This window comes from Podarcis gaigeae (assembly GCF_964106915.1).
Source record: "Podarcis gaigeae genome assembly, chromosome: 10".
In the NCBI taxonomy this organism is placed as follows: Eukaryota; Metazoa; Chordata; class Lepidosauria; order Squamata; family Lacertidae; genus Podarcis; species Podarcis gaigeae.
In genome coordinates this window covers 40,491,315-40,511,101 of record NC_139686.1, presented here as the reverse complement: position 1 = coordinate 40,511,101, position 19,787 = coordinate 40,491,315, and the positions used below count along the sequence as shown (strand labels likewise).

Sequence of the window (19,787 nt, the reverse complement as noted above, 5' to 3'; positions counted from 1 at the left end):
TCTTACAATTACTCATTACAGAAACATACAGCTCTTAAAAACATATCAAACAGGTTGAAATAACAATTATCCTAATAGAACTAATAGCATTGCTATATTGGTCTGAAAGATGTTAAATAATGAATGCATGTCAAATCTCTAAGAGCGAATTGCTTTTACAAAATATCTGTATGTACAAGTAGGATATACAGTGTTACAGCTAAATGATGTTTCTTTTCATAGTTCCACTGGCTCCTCCTGAGAACCTGACAATTGCCAATTACACATCTAATTCTGTATGGCTGAAATGGAAACCAAGCCCTCAACCAAATGGTGTTATTCAAAGATACGTTTTTAACATTTTGGATAACTGCAGTCAAACTACATTTTATCAGGTTTGTAACCCTAATGTTATATTCATACATATAATTAAGATATATATTGTGGTTCAGGACTGAACTGTTACTAGGAAATAAGACCTCAAAACTACTCTGAACTATGCCCACTATAAAAAGGAGTTTGTAAATTTCATACTAGAAATTTTTGAAAGGAAAGTGCTCCCAATTTCTTGGATTTGCTTTAAATCATTCACATGCCCTTTGTGAATTTAAGGCAGTTGTACAAAGTAAATCAAAGGAGGCTGTTTTTTAACCTGGACACTTCTTGTTTCCATAATTCGTGCATTTACAGACTTGCCTATATATGTATGACCAGTGGTGAACTGGGTTAGTTTATATTTTACAATAATATTTCATCCAGCTTATTGGACAGGGAGTCACACCTTAAGAATTTGGGGGGCGGGGGGCGGGATAGACTAAATAAACAAGCAGTGAGAAAGCTTTGGCCCATGGGACTGATTACACCCACCTGGCCTGTGAATATCGTCCACAAGGCCCTGTCCATTCCCTTGATGTGAATGAACTTAGCAGTACTAGGATGATGCCAGTTATTGCTGTTGTGAATGGTCCTTAATTTGAATTGTCACGGCTGTACTTATGGCATTTAATTATGATTTGACCCCATTGTTTCCATTCCCCCTCTATAATTCCATATATACCTAGCCAACTGAGCCTAATGTGTCATTCATCTAACAAAATGGACTCTAATTCATGAAAACTAATGCCATATTTAATTTGTTAGTCTTTAAGGTGCAACAAGTCTCAGTTTTCAATTCTGTGGAAAATCTTGCAAAAATAGCAATTTTATAGTAATTGCTTTCTTCATCTAAGAACATTTCAGGTTCACACAATGAAGCTAATATTCTTGGACTAGAACCATTCAACACTTACTTCATCAGTGTTTCTGCATTCACAAAAGTTGGAAACGGCAATCAATTCAGCAATCTTGTTCAGCTGACCACAATGGAATCAGGTTAGCTTGCTTGAAATGTAATATTATTTGGGGGTTTTCCCCCTGCACACTTAAGAAACCTTAAGTTAAAGGGCAATCCAGGACAAGTTCACTTTCAGAAGTTGGTTTAGGACTTTTACCTTGCCTACCAGGTAGGTTGTCTGTCATAGGAGCATACTGTCTCTCAACTTGTCAACCTTGGCTTCCTTCAGTTTCCTACATCAGATGGACTGGGAGGACTCCTCTGTAAGCAGACAGGCTATCCTCTTAGTTGAGGTCCTTGTCCCTTGTGCAACAAAATTCATGAAAGCTGTCATTAACCCAGCTGTTGCTTGTTAAAACCCATTTGTGTAAAGTCTGTTGTCCCTCTTTCTCTTTGCATTGCGGCACAGTGCTAAACCAAGGCCTTCCCTCGATAGCTCTCTCGTCAAGAGCTCTAGTTATGCTGTCATCTCAAATAGCTGGAATGCTTGCCCCTTGCTTGTAACATTACCATGCGCATACTGAAGTATACTCTAATGCAACTGCCCTTTCAGTTTTTTAGGAATGTTAACCTATGGTGCATGTTTCTCTTTGAAGCTCCAGATATTGTCCAGAATATCCAATGTACTGCAACCAGTTGGCAGTCAGTCCTAGTCCAGTGGGACCCTCCTTTGAAGACAAATGGGATTATTACCCATTACATCATAACATTTGGAAAGAATTCAACAATCTTGTCTTCTGATAATGAAACAGTGCATACTTTCAGAGACTTGTTATCAAATACTTCTTACCAGTTTAAAATACAGGCTGTGACAGCTGCTGGGGATGGAAAGGAGCAGCTATGCAATGCCAGCACATTTCCAGAAACAGGTAACAATTCTTGTGGTTACAATTGCACTTGATGTAAATAATATTTTCCCTACTCACATTTGCTAGGCTATCCCAATCCATGAATTTGTTTCTCATATCTCAAGAGGATATTCTTACGAATTCATGGACTAAGAACTAGGATATTATTAGAAGTGTGGTAAAAGGAGCAAAGCCACATTATGAAAATAACTTAGATTTCTGCTGTGTTAGTTATGATTTTCTATTTTAATGAATTTACTGGAAAGTCAGTATTTTATTGAAAGCAGTGGCAGTTATTTACAAATAAGCATATTCTGGCCTAATGCCAGGAGTAACAACAAGAAGAAAATGGTCATTATTAGGTCAACATATTCTTAAATATATGTTCACATCAATTGTTTTCCATTGAGTTGCTACCACTTGAAACTGGAGACTTGTGATTAGGAATGGAAACAGTTTTATAGTTGTTCTCAGCTTCTTATTTATGGTGGTCTATGTTAGTCACAGACACACAGCCAACACTGAGTCACTGCCAAAGCATTTATTTTTGACACCAAGTGAAATCAAATTAGGTTCACTGCCTCATTGGAAAATCTCTGAACAGCAGCTCTGGAAGTACTGTTTGATTGTTTTAAGCAATGGGCAGAGCCCAACTGATCTCTGTACTGGCATCCCCTAGTATAGCCCCTGGGTGTTGCAGAGCATGGACATTTCTCACAAAAGGTGGAGAGTTCAACTCTTATTGGAGTGAAGTGCTTATGAGGTCAGGTGCTAAAGGCCTGGTCACAGGGGTTCAGGTGGAGTTCACAGTTTGAGACCCCATATAGCCCTTACGTAGGTTGATCACATGTCAGTAATGGCATGTAATGAGATTTAGGTGCTAGGTAAATCTCTTTTCTATTAGTCCATGCCTTTAATGATTTCGGTACTCACATACACGCACACTCCAAATTTTGTGAGGGAGGCTCTCTGGAAAAGTGTGGGAAATGGTGCAAGGGACTGCAGAGCAGTTGGGGAATTTGTGGGAATTGCTTCAACCCTTCCATGAATAGAAAGGCACCATTGGATCCAGTACCTTACTGCTTTAATGGCAGCCTTTGCCTGCTGGGTATGTTGGTTGCATTTGCAACATTGCTGTTGTTTTCTTGCTGCAACCATTGCATTTAATTTTTTTACACCAATTTGAAAAGGTTATATTTAAAAACATGGTCTGAATGCAGCCAACATACCCATGCCCTTTCCATTCCTTCCAGATTCCCAAGTTATGGCCTGATAAACTGTGTACTTCCATTGAAGGTTGCAGTTCTATTCAGTTCTAAATAATATTTTTATATTTTTTTTGCATATAGTCTTTGTACACTCCCTTTCAATAAAAGGAAGCAAATGGCCCTCAAATTCATGCTTTGGTAAAGTACTTATTGCAGTTAATCTAGATACCACACCCTAATATCCTAATAAATCATTTTCTCCACAATCCATCTTAAACTGAATTAAGTTGTGATAAACCTAACAATCATAATATGTATAAATACAGCAAACAGGCAATCATATTAAGGCAATTGAGCAAAGAAGGATTTAAGACAAATCTTCCAATTATACAAAGTTTTCTTTCTGCTTTGAGGAGAGGCATCTTTTGAATATTATATTTAAGGAAGACTTTGGTAGGAAAAAAGGGACGCAGGTGGCGCTGTGGGTTAAAGCCTCAGCGCCTAGGACTTGCCGATCGAAAGGTCAGCGGTTCGAATCCCTGCAGCGGGGTGCGCTCCCGTTGCTCGGTCCCAGCGCCTGCCAACCTAGCAGTTCGAAAGCACCTCTGGGTGCAAGTAGATAAATAGGGACCGCTTACCAGCGGGAAGGTAAACGGCGTTTCCGTGTGCGGCTCTGGCTCGCCAGAGCAGCTATGTCACGCTGGCCACGTGACCCGGAAGTGTCTCCAGACAGCGCTGGCCCCTGGCCTCTTAAGTGAGATGGGCGCACAACCCCAGAGTCTGTCAAGACTGGCCCGTATGGGCAGGGGTACCTTTACCTTTACCTTTTGGTAGGAAAAAGGAGTATTCAGCAAACTTATTTTTGTCCTGGCTATCTTTTAACTGGGGTTCTTTTGTGACTCCTTTAAACTACCATATTGATAATACAGTCTTTAAAAATGTATCTAGCCCTCCTGAGGTCTGGTTCACTATGTAAGAAATAAATATATACAACCCAGTCTATTTCCCCCCTTTTGTTCCAGGGAAGGAAGTACATTTGTTCACATATTCCTCTGTGAATGTTGATCTGCCCTCATGTGCTAAAAGTCTTTGGGTACATCTGTACTTCCATACTGTTTTATGAATTCCCTAGATGTTTACTTAATAGGGCTCTTACAGAATAAGTACCATTGTATTCAGTGGGTCTTATTTCCTAGCAACAGTTCACTTCTGAACTGCAATATATGTTGCTGCTGTGGGGTTCAATTTGATGGTTCCCTGGACATCTGACTCTGTAATTATGGAGGCTCTTGTTGTAAATGCCCAAAGTGTGGCAGAGTTCCTGCTATGACTGGCCATTTGTGTTCTTTGATGTACACAGAGGTTCTTGGACTTAAATTAACTTGCATGTGAATTGTATTCCAAAATTAGCTTTTCTCTATATAAATAACACATACAGTTTATACAAAATGTGTCTGTAACTACTTGAGATAGATACACCAGACAACTGAAAAGGCCTAATACTGACCTTCAGTGATGTAACATCTTTGATAAAGTGTTATATGCAACAGATTAGACAACTTCAAAACAATTATGCTCCAAGGTTACAGATACGAACAGGATTGAAATATCTTTTGTTCAAAGAAGCAGGTACTTGTTCTTCCACACTTATCAACCCCAACCCAAAGAAGCAATGTTTTTTTACAGATGTTCCTAGTTTGAATGCTTCCCAGTATAATCCTGCAGCTTACTCAAAATTTATAAACATGACTCAGCCATCGTGATTCGGTGATGATCAATTTACTAAATATTCTTATGCCAGCAAAGTTCACATTCATGAATCATCTGTTATGGACAAACATTTTTCATCAGTCCACCTAAAGGTCCCAACATCTATTCATCAAGTATTCTTTTGTAACACAAATGTAACTAAGACCATAAATCTCCAATGACCTCTAGAAATGTCAAGGGCCCTTTAAAGAATGAAAAAAAAAAAACTTAGTTCTAGTTTGTCTTAACGATATTGAATGTTTTCAGAAAGGTTTTAAGAGGAAATATCCCTTATGTGTGCCAATGTATATCATTCTCAAAACACACAAATCATTACCAATTTATAGGGAGAAACAATTAAACCATCTTTAACTGCAGTTGTGTTTAGCATAACCCTGTTTTCAACAATAAGCACAAGCTATTGATTGCTTACTGTAACGTGTGGTACATAACATTTCAAAAATTATTTTTAGCTCCCAGCGCTCCCAGAGATATTTCATTTTCAAGCATACAATCAACAAGTGTGACCTTGAGATGGAGAATGCCAGTTACTATCTTTGGCTACTTTCAAAACTACAAGATTACTGCGCAGTTACGATCTATCCATTGCAACAACTGGGAAGCTGCTGAATGTATTGAATATGAGCAGGAGCAATATTCATATACTGTTGGCACTTTGTCAGAGGAAACAGTCTATGACCTAAAAAAATTTAGATGGTATAGATTTAGAGTTTCTGCTAGTACGAATGCTGGTTTTGGCACCTCTTCACCATGGATTTCTACACAAACTCTTCCTGGCTGTAAGTAAGAATGACTATCTCTTAGTTTTACATGGACATCAAATCTATAAAGGTCTGGAATAATTCAAACCATGCACAGTTGATGATACAGCTACCTTGAATTTATCAATGGTACCCCGATATGTTTCTCTGGATATTCAAATGTAAAATGCAATCAAGTACCGGTATATAAGCATTGTTAAAAATCCATTGCCTGTAAGAACTTGTATTATTCAATTATATCCAGTTGCATCCTCAGGAATTCATAAGTGCTGCATATGTCAGGAATTAAGCATACGGTATACTGTATACAATAGTCACGAAAGAGGAAGAGGGTCTGACAGCAATCATATTGCATTGAAGTTAGCATTTTTTTCTGTTTTCCATGACTACTACATTTTCCACCTAAAAACATTAGCAAAATCATGGAAGTCCATATTCAAAGCATAAACATAATGTACAGTTGATATGATTTAACTTTTTAAATTAACCTTACCATTCCCAATTCTCTGAAGAAATATACAGGAGAATGTATTCGTAGTCAGCAATTCTGAGAAAAAAGTCTCACTTGTAGATCTTAACAGCTGCTTGTTGTGGTCATTATCCAAAGCAGCTGCTGAATCTAGATATTTTCAGACTGTATAAATTGTTTAAAATAAGAGGGAAAACGTATTTCACATTCCCCCCTATAGAAAATGGCAAGGTGTTTTTTTTTGGTGTATGTGTGCTCAGCAATCCTCTCTTAGGAGTTTTTCAAGGAAATGTTAACTAGAAAAATCCAAACCAATCAAGTCACTGTTTGCTCCAATAATCTACTATTTTAGCAGTTGTTTAATTTTGGGGTTTTGTACACTAAGCTTTAAAATTTCACAAGCACTAACAGTATCTCCCTTTTAAAAGCTCATACCAAACGTTGAAATTGCTTTTTGGATAGAGTGAGTTTTAAAAGGCTTTTGGGTGGTTCTGTCATTCAATGGGCTAAATCAGTTGGATATTCAGGATTGTGGCCATGGTGCAATTACAAAGTAGAAAGTGCAGGGTTCAGCTCATGCATGCTATGTCTGACAATTGCGTGGTAAAGTTAAAATTGATTTTCTTACATTTTAAAAACATTAGCAATTTTGGAAAGATTCAATACATGTTTACACAGAGGTAAGGATAATGATACTTACTATTAAATAGTCACCAATGCTAGTTTTGCTCCCATAGTTAGATAGAGTACTCAGCCTTCTGTTTTATAGATTGTCCTCTTAGGAACTGTCTTTCTGTCTCATAAAATAGTTTGATGGCAGTGTTATTGCATTGCTGATAAATTATACAAGTCCACTTTGCAATGGGATCTGTTTTCTAAAGAATCAAACTTTGCCGTTACCATGATATTAAACCATAACTTTGGTTCAGAAAAGGAGAATTTTTGACAGCTGCAGCTTGTCGTAGACTTGTGAGAAAACCTGACCATACTGAAATTCCCTCTTTTTAATAGCTATTAAAGATTGTGGCTCTGTCCTCTTTAGGCACTGGTTGCTTTGAAGTTGGTTTATGTATAGCAAAGCTTTCGGTTATGTAGTCAGTGAGCTTTGCCTGCTTTTCTGCTTTTCACACAATGCTAAGGGCACATGAACTCTACCTCCATTCCAAGTTAGTAACCCTAGGAACAGTGGCTGTGTCTTGCTTTGATTCTTAAGATAACATTCAACCCAGCTTGAACCTAAATCTGCTTGTATAGTTTCTTCCAATGCATTGTGAGAACCATTCGTCCCATGCAGATGACAATGTAAACAGAATGAACATAGGATGAGAGTCTCAGGATTGCTCCAGCTGGTTTTGCCCATGATCTCCATATGTCCAGCTAGCTGTGCACAGTGCTTGAGTTATACATAAATTCATAGCTTTAAACTCTTGAGGCTTTCTGCATGGGACAGACTATAGACTGGGTACATAAAGGCTTTGTAGCTACAGTTTATACATATGTGGATGCTGTTCAGAAAGTGGGATGTAGAGGTTTGGGTAGGGTGCAATCATTACTCCCTTCCCTACACTCATTCTGCCTTCATCATCCCTGTACAAGGGTTATTGTTTCTCCATCGTTAAACGTTTCATTTGAGCAATTCAGGACGCCGTTGCCCTGTTTCTAGATACGCATTGTTGAGCTTACTGATAAGCAAATTTAAAGATTGCAGTCAATTGAGTCTGTTCATCATTCCTTCCTTATTTTTCTTGAGGATGCAAAGGCTAACAAGAGCAGCACATGAACAACTGTAGACAGGATGCAAAAATAAAACAAGCCAGGACTACAGGCAGAGGTGCATAAGCCAGACCTCCTCAGCTGCAATCATATGTTTAGTCACTTTCTTCTACCTATATTGCCCCCAGGATGCTTTGCAAGGTCTAGGAATTCATATAACAACTTTGCTCATCAAAATTGCCCAGAACAAGGACATTGGTATGACCAATACATTTCCACAGAAGTTATATTATCAGAAATTGCTTCCCCCCCCACTTTCACTGCCGTTACATGCCTTATTAAAATCACCAGATAAATGCTGGATTGAAGGGCATAGGGAATAATCCTGAATTGCCCCTAATTCATCACAGATCTTGCAATAATAGAATAGAAGATACCTTTCCATTTCAGAATTTTGCCTTTGAAAAATACTACTGTCTAATCTAATATTTATTTTAAAATATTTGTTCAAATAATCTTATTTTATGTAAAATGTTAGTGTTGTAAAAATGCAGGCATGTATTTACGTTTAAAGTCACATGATAACTCATAGCCTTGGTTTCTTTTTTAAAAAGATCCTGTGCCAACATAAGCCCTACTAAAGTGCTGGAGTCAGAGGATGCATTTGAGCATCAGAGGATCAGTTTTGCTTTTTGATGAGTGGCTCTGTAAAATGATAAGCTATCCAGACGTACCTTCCAGCTAACAAACTTAACTTCTGCCTCACCATCAGGACACAGATGGATGGGAAAAAATGACCCTGACCTCCATAAGACCCACATTCCTGTGCAAGCATAGAAGCATGATAATCAGGAAATGATGGTTATTAGTTACAGAAAATGCATTATTGTGAAAACCAGGAGAAAAGTGCTCATGAGAGGAAGTGATTGGATTATAGGGGAACGAGTGAATAAGACTAGGTCATTCCTACTGAGTAAATTGCTGTGATTTATAAGAGAAAGGGTATGGTGATATCTTGCCCCATTACCGACTAGACTCATTTCACAAACAATCTTAAATCAGTATGTGACAGCTACCATTGGCACAAAAATTGTTTGTGTAATGTGTTTGTTGTAAGGCTGCTAGACTGAAGCTAACAGATTTCCAATTTCTAGTCATGTTTTAGTTATATAGATAGATAGATAGATAGATAGATAGATAGATAGATAGATATCAGAAATTTAGTTTGTTGAACATTCTTCAGCTATGATGAAAGTTGTGAAGGGATGTCTTGGCACTTTAGATGAAGAGTTTTAAATGCATTCACATCCTGATCCTGAATGCATTTATATGGAAGTGTCTAGATGTGCATCCTTTTGAGTCTGTGGCAGCTGTGGTTTTCACTCAGCCTGTGTTGATTTCAAGATATGCTGCCACAGTCTGAGCTGGCCATATACACACTGACTGCCACAAGCTTACTGCCACTGGACAAACTCCACTCCAATCAGCTTTGATTCTTAACTACAATTCACCAAAAGCTACAGTTGCAATCAGGTTCCCCAAAACTGGTTCAGGCTGAGATTAGAGCATGGCCAGTCTGCTTACACTAAGCCAGCTTGGCCAGTAAGATTGCATGGGCTGGCCCAAAAGGTCCCATGAACAACCCCTCATCTCATTAATATCAATGGAACTTCAAAGGCATGGACAGTATTGAGACTATCCTAACAGACATTAGCAGAGGCCATTAGGAGAGGCTATGGACATGCAATATTGTATTTCAGATTTCCGTTTGGAAAGAATTCATTCTGGGTGTTCTGTGTAAAGAAATAAGATGAGGAAAGAAAGATCAACGGAGCTTGCTTCTAACAAAGCCTATGCTGCTTGCAGAAAGGAATTAATTTTTAAAAGTCTAAAATATAGCATTTTTCCGCCATGATAACATAGGAATAAGTATCTTTAAATGGACAATTTTACACATTACACTACTTTATAAAGTGATCAAGTCATTTGTTCCCATCATTCTATTTTAAAGAATTAATTGATTTTTAGTAGCTAACTCTTAAAGAAACAAACTTTTTCTACATTATTCTTCACCTTCCCCATTAATTTTGTAAATAGGCTAACTGATCATTGTTCTACTCTCAATAATACGGAGCACTGATCACTAGGAGAGAAATAATGGAACTTCTGCTACCTGTGGAGAATGATGTCAATTTGGTTGACCTACCAAGGACAGCAGTATACTATTGCCCCACAAATTACTTACCAGATGCTATTACACTACTTGTTTTACCATCCTTATCACCAATTATGTTAAACTTGCCTCATGGTGTGGATTTTTTACAGAGAGGCAGTCAATACTACTATGTAAATATCCCTGCATTTTCAGTAAAGGAATAACAATTGAAGGAAGTGTTACTGTATTGGCAGGAAATTCATTTTTTCATCAGAGGAAATTCATCAGAGGTGGCCAATATGGTGACCTTCAGATGTTGTAGACTTCAACTCCCACCATCCTTGACCATTAACCAGTCTGGCTGGGGTTGAGGAGGATTGTAGTTCTCAACATCTAGAGGGTACTAAGTTGGCTATCCCTAAATTAAACCAGTTTATTATTTTAAATATGAATATCCATATTTATATATGGGATGTGTTCCCTTTACACGTGATAGTGAATGTTAATTACACTCAGAGTAGACTCACTGAAATCAACAGCCATCCCCATTGTTTCCAGTGGGACTACTGTGAGTATTACTTAGTTGAATAACACACAAGTAATGTGACTGCCATAAAACACAATGTATTTTATAATATTTTGTTAAAATGTTGATTAGAGCCCAATTTTACTGGGCCTTTGTTGACTGCCGCAAAACTATATTGCTAGATTTTGGGTGATACAGTTATCACACACACAGTTCCTAGATTTCTAATTTGGCTGCAATTTAAATCAATATATGCAACACTGGAGACTTTTTCTATGACAGGTGCATAATGCTCTGACAGGGCCAAAAAAAAAAGCGTGAATGCCATTTATTGTTCTTACTAAAATTGTACCGCATGAAATATTTTTGAGAGCTGACTGTATTTCCTGATATGTTTTCTACTTTTTCTCCAGTTCCAGATGCTCCTCCTGAAAATGTAACTGTGGTAGTTACATCTCCTTACAGTATTAATATTAGCTGGAGTGAGCCTGTCATCATTACTGGACCAACATTCTACCTCATTGACATTACCTCAGTAAGCCTCTGCTTTTTCTCTCTACGACTATTAATGGTACAACCTGATACCTTACATAAATTTAGTGCTTATTTTCTAAAGAAAGATCCTGAAGCAAACGGCTTCTAGAAATAACAATTCTTATCTTGCGAGCTCTTCTCCTGAATGCTGAGGGAAACATTACGAGGGAAACTTGTGGTGAGGGAAACATTACAAGGTGGTACAGTTAGACAGAAGTACCAGCAACCTAAGCTAGTGATCATCTATAGCTGGAGAAGATGTGTAGTCACAGATAGGACAATGCAGAAAAAGCAAGTCATATATGCCAGTACAGTGGTACTTTGGTACTCAAAGGGCTTGGCTCCCAAACAAATCGGCTCCTGAATACCACAAACCCGGAAGTGAGTGTTCTGGTTTGCGAATGTTTTTTGGAAGCCGAACATCCGATGCGGCTTCCACAGCTTCTGATTGAGTGCAGGAAGCTCCTGCAGCCAATTGGAAGCCACACCTTGGTTTTTTTAATGGTTTTCGGGAGTCGAATGGACTCCAGGAATGGATTAAGTTTGAGAACCAAGGTACCATTGTGGAGGGATATATGGGGTGCTAGAAAAAAAGTGCCGGTACTCACCATGAAATGGGACGCGGGTGGCTCTGTGGGTTAAACCACAGAGCCTAGGACTTGCCAGTCAGAAGGTCGGTGGTTCGAATCCCCGCGACGGGGTGAGCTCCCATTGCTCGGTCCCTGCTCCTGCCCACCTAGCAGTTCGAAAGCATGAACTGCAAGTAGATAAATAGGTACCACTCCAGTGGGAAGGTAAACGGTGTTTCCGTGCGCTGCTCTGGTTCGCCAGAAGTGGCTTAGTCATGCTGGCCACATGACCCGGAAGCTGTACGCCGGCTCCCTTGGCCAATAAAGCAAGATGAGTGCCGCAACCCCAGAGTTGGTCACAACTGGACCTAATGGTCAGGGGTCCCTTTACCCTTTACCTTTACTCACCATGAAGTTGTTAACACTTTTAACCAGTGCTTTTCTTCTAGCAAAAAAGGTGCCGGTACTGCGTACCCTTGAGAACCCTCAGGAAAAAAAGCACTGAGTATATAGCTTTATTTTTAAAGAATGGTTTCTTGTTAAGCACTGTCTTCTATGTGATCAGTAGCTACAGGTGTGAAGTCTATATAGACAGGTCCACCGCTGCTTCAATAAAACTATCCATCTGTCTGTAGTGAAAATCCTGGAATAAAATTTTGTTGCTCTTTAGGGAAACAGAGTTACTGCTTCAGGGTCCAAAATCAAGCTGTATTTAGCAAAATTCCTATGTTAACATTTTAGTTAGTGAGTGAGACTTTCATTGTAGATGTAAAAAATTTAAGACTGTTTTTAAAACAAAAGCCAAATCTTCCCTATTCTGTATATTTTAAAATATTTTTTACTATGCTGATATATGGAAGTTACAGTTGTTTTAGCCCTCTTTTGAGCTTGCAAGTAAATTATTCCTAAATAACCTGATTCAGCCAATTTTATCTGCATTGTGCAGAACCTTATTTAGTTCTGGTGAACGGAAAACAGTGCCTTATTATTATTATTATTATTTATTATTCTTTTGGAATTTATCTGCTTTTTCCAGCCACTTCTCCCTCTCTTTGCTTTTTTTTTTTTTTTTTTGGCTGCAAGACTGAGGCCACCCGCTATGTTTCCTTACTGAGCAGGAATTTATAACTTGTTCATCTGGACTCAACTCTCTGTTCCTGCACTGCCCCCCTCCCCCAGCAATATCTTCTTAACCTGAATATACTTGTTCAAATCAGTATTTTTTTTCTCCAGTGGAAGGGATGAATGAAAATGCAACAGCTACCAGTTTACAGCCATTGCCTGTTGTGTACACCCAATTCCTTTCTACCACTCCTGCTGCCAGTGCAGCACTGTGAATGAAACAGGAATCCAATTTTTTTGTGTTGTGCAAACCCGGGCACCTTGTTTTTTCTTTTGGAAAAAAACAAACCACAAGTCTGGGTTTGGATGATCCAAGCTAGACTTTGGCTTGTTTCATTCACAGTGCAGCAAGGAAGGAATGGTACTAGAGTACTTGAGCCAGCAGTGAAATGTTTCCTGCTAGTTGCCAGGGTGGGAGCACTGCCGGAACGACCCCCATCCACTTGAGCAAAGTGGGGCTGCCCTGTGCTGCCTGCTCAGCCATGCAATGGTGAGCCTGGCCATTTGAAGGACACACTCACAGTGTCCTGTGGGCCCAGCGCCACTTCGTGAGACTCATAAAAGTGGCGCAGGACTGGCAGGGCACATGCCTGTTGTGTCCTTCTCACCCGCCCTGCAGCTGGAGGGCGGCATGAGATGTATGCAACAGCTCATGACGTGCTGACAGGGTGCATCTCCCAAAAAACTGCGCCCAGGGTGATGCCTCTCCACCCCCAGTCCTGCCCATGCTACAAATCTGGCTTGAGCAGCCTGCACCATGAGCATACTGCTCATTCTCATTGAGCCAATAAACTATGGTTTTTAACCAGGCCATTGTGAATAAAAGCGCCACTTGGGAGGGGTCAAAAGAGTTCAGTTATGTTTCTTGATGGTCATCCCAGGAAATGAGTGTCTGTTTAGTAGATCAGAATCTTTAGTTAAGGTTAACTCTCAGTGGGGATACTAAGGCACATCTGTCAAAGAAAATATATGTTTGACCCACCTTAATGTGTTAGCAGCTGCATCTACTGCACACTTGACCCACTGGGGACTGCGAGTGTAGAGATTCATACTTCTTATTTTCTGTTGCATCACAGATAAACAAAATTGGTGCATGAGGAAGGATAGTCACAAAGAAAGGATTTTATATCGGATTATATTTACTCATTTGTTGGCTGAGCTATTTTCTACTGCTGCTTAGTTCTAGGGATTTGCTTGTGTCTTCTGGTGCTGTTGTTTTGACACCAAAAGCACGAGGTAGGGTCACATGGTGGTTTATCCTATGCAGTTCAGGAACACTCAGTGACAACAACAGCTTTCTGAGTTTTCCGCATACAATCTAGTTTTCCTCTTGCAACAACACCTGCAGTTACTGGTGGCCCTCTATGAATCTTGGTAGGACAGAGTTCCTTTTCATACACCCCACATCAAAGGGCAGCATGAGGGTGTTCTTACAGATTCCCGAGTAAGGAAAAGCAAGACTCTCCAGTTCAGAACACAACAAATGCAGGCTAGCTATATATTCATTGCAGTTTTAAATGAGAAATAGCAGGTAGATGGTAACCCGGCTTTCCATTTCATGACATACAGTGGTACCTCAGGTTAAATACTTAATTCATTCCAGAGGTCCGTACTTAACCTGAAACTGTTCTTAACCTGAAGCACCACTTTAGCTAATGGGGCCTCCTGCTGCTGCCGCGCCTCTGGACCACAATTTCTGTTCTCATCCTGAAGCAAAGTTCTTAACCCGAGGTACTATTTCTGGGTTATTGGAGTCTGTAACCTGAAGCATATGTAATCTGAAGCGTATGTAACCCGAGGTATCACTGTACCTCGTGCTCCGGCGGCACGGCAGCAGCAGGAGGCCCTATTAGCTAAAGTGGTGACTCAGGTTAAGAACAGTTTCAGGTTAAGCACGGACCTCTGGAACGAATTAAGTACTTAACCCGAGGTACCACTGTATTGCCTATATGCCATAATGCTACACTGTTCTGTTAAATATTGCCCTAATTTTGGTTTGTTTGTTTTTGCTTTGTATAGGTAGATACTGATGACTATAAAGCTTCATTCGTCAAAACAAACGATGAGGACAAAAACCTTGATGTTTCAGGTTTAAGGGCATTTACAAGGTATTCTGTAGTGGTCACTGCTTTTACTGGAGATATCCATGCTGCACATATTGAAGGCAAATCTAGCCCTGCAGTCATTGTTTCCACTTTTGAAGCAGGTGAGCTGTTTCCTTTTTTTTGTTTTGTTCTCAGTATCTCTTTGGAAAAAGAAAATGTGAAGCAATTAATTTTTCTATGCTGTAAATGAAGTTTATGATATCTGGAAATACCACCATTCTTTTCAGCCATAGTAACTCTAGAACAGCCATCACTACTATGAAACAGCTTCACTTCTTAGTTTCTGCCTGTTGTGCCCTTGCTAAAGGCATATAGCCACTGCTCATAAAAGTGACAGCCCTAAGCAGTGGTAAGCGAGGCACTTGGGTTGCAATTTCAGGGGAAAGGAATGATGAGTTGGGTTTCTGCACATAGTCTTTAATGGGCACTGAAGTTGAAAAGGATGCTTGAAGTTCTTTACTGGTCTCAGATTTGTGAATGCCACTCTGCCGTAACATGGCAGTATAAAAGGCACATTTGAAATCAGGGCAGAAGCTGCCATTATAATCAGTAAAACTAATGCAATAAGCCCCACATCTGAATGCAGCTTAAATCTTTTCCTCTGCCATGTTTTTGAAGCTGGATGTAGACTATTTTTAGCATTTTTTTGCAAAGACTCCTAAGGCTTGTGGTTTGTTTTTAACCGAAACCTAAAAAGAGCAATCGCAAGACCAACGTGTCCAAAATCACATGTAAACTGAGATCCAAACATGGCTGAAATATAAATATAGCAAATAAATATAATTGTAATTTTAAAAACAAATTGTTGAACATTCTTTCAGTGCCCAGAGACCCACTTAACAACATAACATTTCAGAAGATACCCGATGAAGTGACAAAATTTCAAGTGACGTTTATATCACCATCTGAACACAGTGGAAATATTCAAGTATATCAGGCAATGGTATACAAAGAAGATGACCCAACAGTCTTCCAGATCTATAATTTAAGTGTTATTGACAGGACAAACAAGTCAGTCACTGCTTTGATAGAGGGACTAAAAGGGGGACATACATATAATATCAGTGTAAGTTGAACTTTGTGTCTCTTTCTTTAACACAATCAGTAGTAATGACCGCTCCCCGCTTAAAACAGGGGGCACCCTTTGTGTGGACGCGTGCAGCCCCTAGATCTGAAGCGGCTCCAACAGCATAGGCTTGGCTTTGCCTTCCCTCAGGTGGGATACCTGGAGGTCTCCGCCTACCTCAGTCAGTTGTCCAATCCCACCTGGGGGAAGCGTTGCCAAGGAGACCAGGCCAGGTAGGGGAGGGATTACCTGCCCACACAATAGAGGGAGGATCTTACCTGGGAATTTTCACTTGTAAAGCTAAGCCAGAGCACTTTACTGTGGAGTGTTTTAAAAGCTATTAATTAATGTATGACTTGATTTTCAATTATTATGTTTATTATGTGTGTGTATCTATCACACTACATGCAATTAATGCATAGTAGTCAGCAAAATAATATAGGGCCAGTTTTGACTTGTACCCATAGAAGCAAGCCCCACTGATTTCAGTGAAGTGTCAAAGTCTTACTTTACCCAAGTAGAATTTAAATACTATGTTATTTCCTTCTCCACCCCCCCGTGTGTGTGTACATGCATGAAATAAGTCCAAGTTAATGTAGGTCTAGGGACGCAGGTGGCGCTGTGGGTTAAAGCCTCAGCGCCTAGGACTTGCCGATCGAAAGGTCGGCGGTTCGAATCCCTGCGGCGGGGTGCGCTCCCGCTGCTCGGTCCCAGCGCCTGCCAACCTAGCAGTTCGAAAGCACCTCCGGGTGCAAGTAGATAAATAGGGACCGCTTACCAGCGGGAAGGTAAACGGTGTTTCCGTGTGTGGCTCTGGCTCGCCAGATGCAGCTTTGTCACGCTGGCCATGTGACCCGGAAGTGTCTCCGGACAGCGCTGGCCCCTGGCCTCTTGAGTGAGATGGGCGCACAACCCCAGAGTCTGTCAAGACTGGCCCGTACGGGCAGGGGTACCTTTACCTTTACCTAATGTAGGTCTATCATGATTAAGGCAAACAGACTAAGATATAGAAAAATATATATAATTTAAACATTTATATTTAGGTTTATGCAATCAATGGTGCTGGTGCAGGGCCAAAGATCCAACTTAAAATCACAACAGACATTAAAGGTAGGTTCATGTAATGATTTCATAGTTTCAAAATAAAGATAATGCAAAAGAAATGTGAAGTCAGCTTGTTTTTTAAAAACCAAAACCATTCTCTTATGCACATCCTATGTCAGTGGTTCCCAATCTTTTTTTTTTTTTTTTTGCCATGCCCCACCTAAGCATCTCTAAAATCCTGATACCCACCCCCTGTGACATATAATTCTTATTATTCAAAAAGTGAACTCCTTTTCCCATGGAGGACGCCTAAAAGGCCATTCACTGTTAATAACTCATTCTCAAATTGCCCCCCCCCTTAAAAATCGAATTGCCCCCTTGTGGGGCATGTTGGGAACCACAGTCCTAGGTGGTGTTATCAACTGTTTCCCATTCCCAGCCTCATGCTAACTTGAGTTATATTAATTATTTGCACTAATTTTGAGCAGTACCTGTGATCTAGCTAAGGTAAATTAATATTAGGTTCTGGAAAAGAAGCAATGATGCTAAATCAACATATTTATCATTGACATTAAGGCTGCAATCATAAGCAGCTTTATTAAGAATTATGTCCCACTGAAACCAGCGAGATGCATGTTCAAGTAATTATGATGGTATATTTTCCAGCTATAACATTGTGCTGTGAATTTTCTGGGAAATTTTGATTTCGAATGGGACAATTTGCATTAGAGGTTTTTTCAGTTTGCTCTAGAAGGATTTAATATGTTTATTTGTATTTAAGTACCAAAGCTAAAAAAAAGTACCACATTTTTTGTCCAAATACACCATAAGTATTTGACCTGAAATATTTGAGGTAGGCGGCAGTACTGCTTTCAGAAGACAGGAGAGCCCCACACGTTCAGCCCCACCGGTCACCACTGCAGCCCCATATGCGCTCGCTCTCTCTCTCTCTCTCTCTCTCTCTCTCTCTCTCTCTCTCTCTTATCAATACTCCACACTATTATGTATTCTGAGGTCTGTTTGTGCCTGAGCTTGAGTCTGGACTAAGGATTCTGAGCCCCTGTGTTCTGATTCGATACACAATATCCAATCACAGAACATTTCAGGATTTGGGCCTCTGCCATTGGCCCTTAAACTCAGAGTCATGATTCGCAGCTTGGAAGTTTAGACAGCCAATCATGTTGGGAGTGGGAGTGGCCCAGGCCTTCAGAAATGTATATAAGACACACCAAATTTTTTTATCTCTTGCGATTTTATAGAGTGTGAGATATCTCTGGCCATGATTAATACCACCTCCCCAGACTACACCAAGCTGTCATGTGGCCCTCAAGAGATTGCCTTCAACTGATGTGGCCATTAATGGGGGGGGGGGAATTGTCCACCTCTGATTTTATAGCATAATCATCCTATAGCTCCAACTCTCCAACTGCTTTTTGAATCCTGCAAAGGGTAATTGCCCTTACCTTGCCATCCTTAAAAAAGGGGATGAAAGGGGGAACCATTTGAATAGCAATTCTGGTGGCTGCTGTGGTGAAGTGCTGAATGGTTTGCTGCCTTGGTTCATGGGTTTATATAACTGCACTATTCGAACAATATTGGGTCTTTGTAATGGGATCAGTGCTCCTCATGCATGTGAGTTTTTTGCATGGTTCACACAATGTTATTTGTATTAAAATGCCAGCATGTGTCGTCGTCCCCCATTTAATCTAGATTTACCCTTTCTGGAGGAAACCCAGTAAGCTAAAAATAAATGTTACTAACAACCTATTCGCAATATCTTAATGACTTCTTTGCAATATTCAGCTCCCATCTGGAAGCCCTCATCAAGGGGATTTTAATTAAGTAGAAAACTACTTGACTCAATAGTAGATGTAAAAAGACTGTTGAACAGAACAGCATCACAACATATATTTGTCTCAAAACAGAACCACCAAGGCCTAGTAAGAAGCCAGTGCCCGTCTATGATACCAGTGGAATGCTCGTCACTGCTACAACAATTACTATTCGTATGCCGGTTTGCTATTATAATGATGACCATGGGCCCATCAAGAAAATACAAATTCTTGTTGCAGAGGCTGGAGGTATAGAAATATTTCCCCCTTAAATGTAAAGATAGGGATGTTCATTTTTTCTACTTTGTTCTGTCCTTTTGCTTTATTTGAATGTGCAGGCTTAGGGCTCATCCAGATTTGCATTTACCCCACCGCTTTCTCCCAGTGAAACCTGATCTTTACTGCTTAATCGGAGCAATCATCAATTGGTTTTTCTCCAGATTAACATTTGCTCCGATTTAGTGCTTTCTGGGGGAAAGCAGCAGGGCAAGGAAAGAAAAACCACTCTGACCTGTGCTTTCTGGGCACAGAACAAATGTTAATCTATGTTTTATGGACTTTTCATGTGCCAAAATCTGGAAAGTGTGTGTGTGTGTGTATACACACAATTACAAGATTTCTAGCCCACCCTATAGAACTGAGGGCCACATTTGCCTCTGGGCAGTCAACCAGAAGCTACATGCCTGGATGGAGGATAGAAGTCAGCAAAGCATTGAATGTTAACTTTGTGCATCTCTCTCTATCCTCCATGCA

At 40.0% G+C, this 19,787-nt stretch overlaps 1 protein-coding gene across 1 annotated transcript in view; it reads left to right on the top strand.

The window, feature by feature from the left end:
• The window catches only part of PTPRQ (protein tyrosine phosphatase receptor type Q), a 110,315-nt gene that overhangs the window by 58,158 nt on the left and 32,370 nt on the right, over nucleotides 1-19,787 (top strand). The window contains exons 41-49 of the mRNA XM_083698846.1: nucleotides 223-374; nucleotides 1,209-1,350; nucleotides 1,909-2,181; nucleotides 5,591-5,917; nucleotides 11,176-11,297; nucleotides 15,007-15,193; nucleotides 15,914-16,158; nucleotides 17,202-17,268; nucleotides 19,128-19,283. Coding sequence (XP_083554972.1) covers nucleotides 223-374; nucleotides 1,209-1,350; nucleotides 1,909-2,181; nucleotides 5,591-5,917; nucleotides 11,176-11,297; nucleotides 15,007-15,193; nucleotides 15,914-16,158; nucleotides 17,202-17,268; nucleotides 19,128-19,283 — 1,671 coding nt within the window. The remainder of the gene's footprint in view (nucleotides 1-222; nucleotides 375-1,208; nucleotides 1,351-1,908; nucleotides 2,182-5,590; nucleotides 5,918-11,175; nucleotides 11,298-15,006; nucleotides 15,194-15,913; nucleotides 16,159-17,201; nucleotides 17,269-19,127; nucleotides 19,284-19,787) is intronic.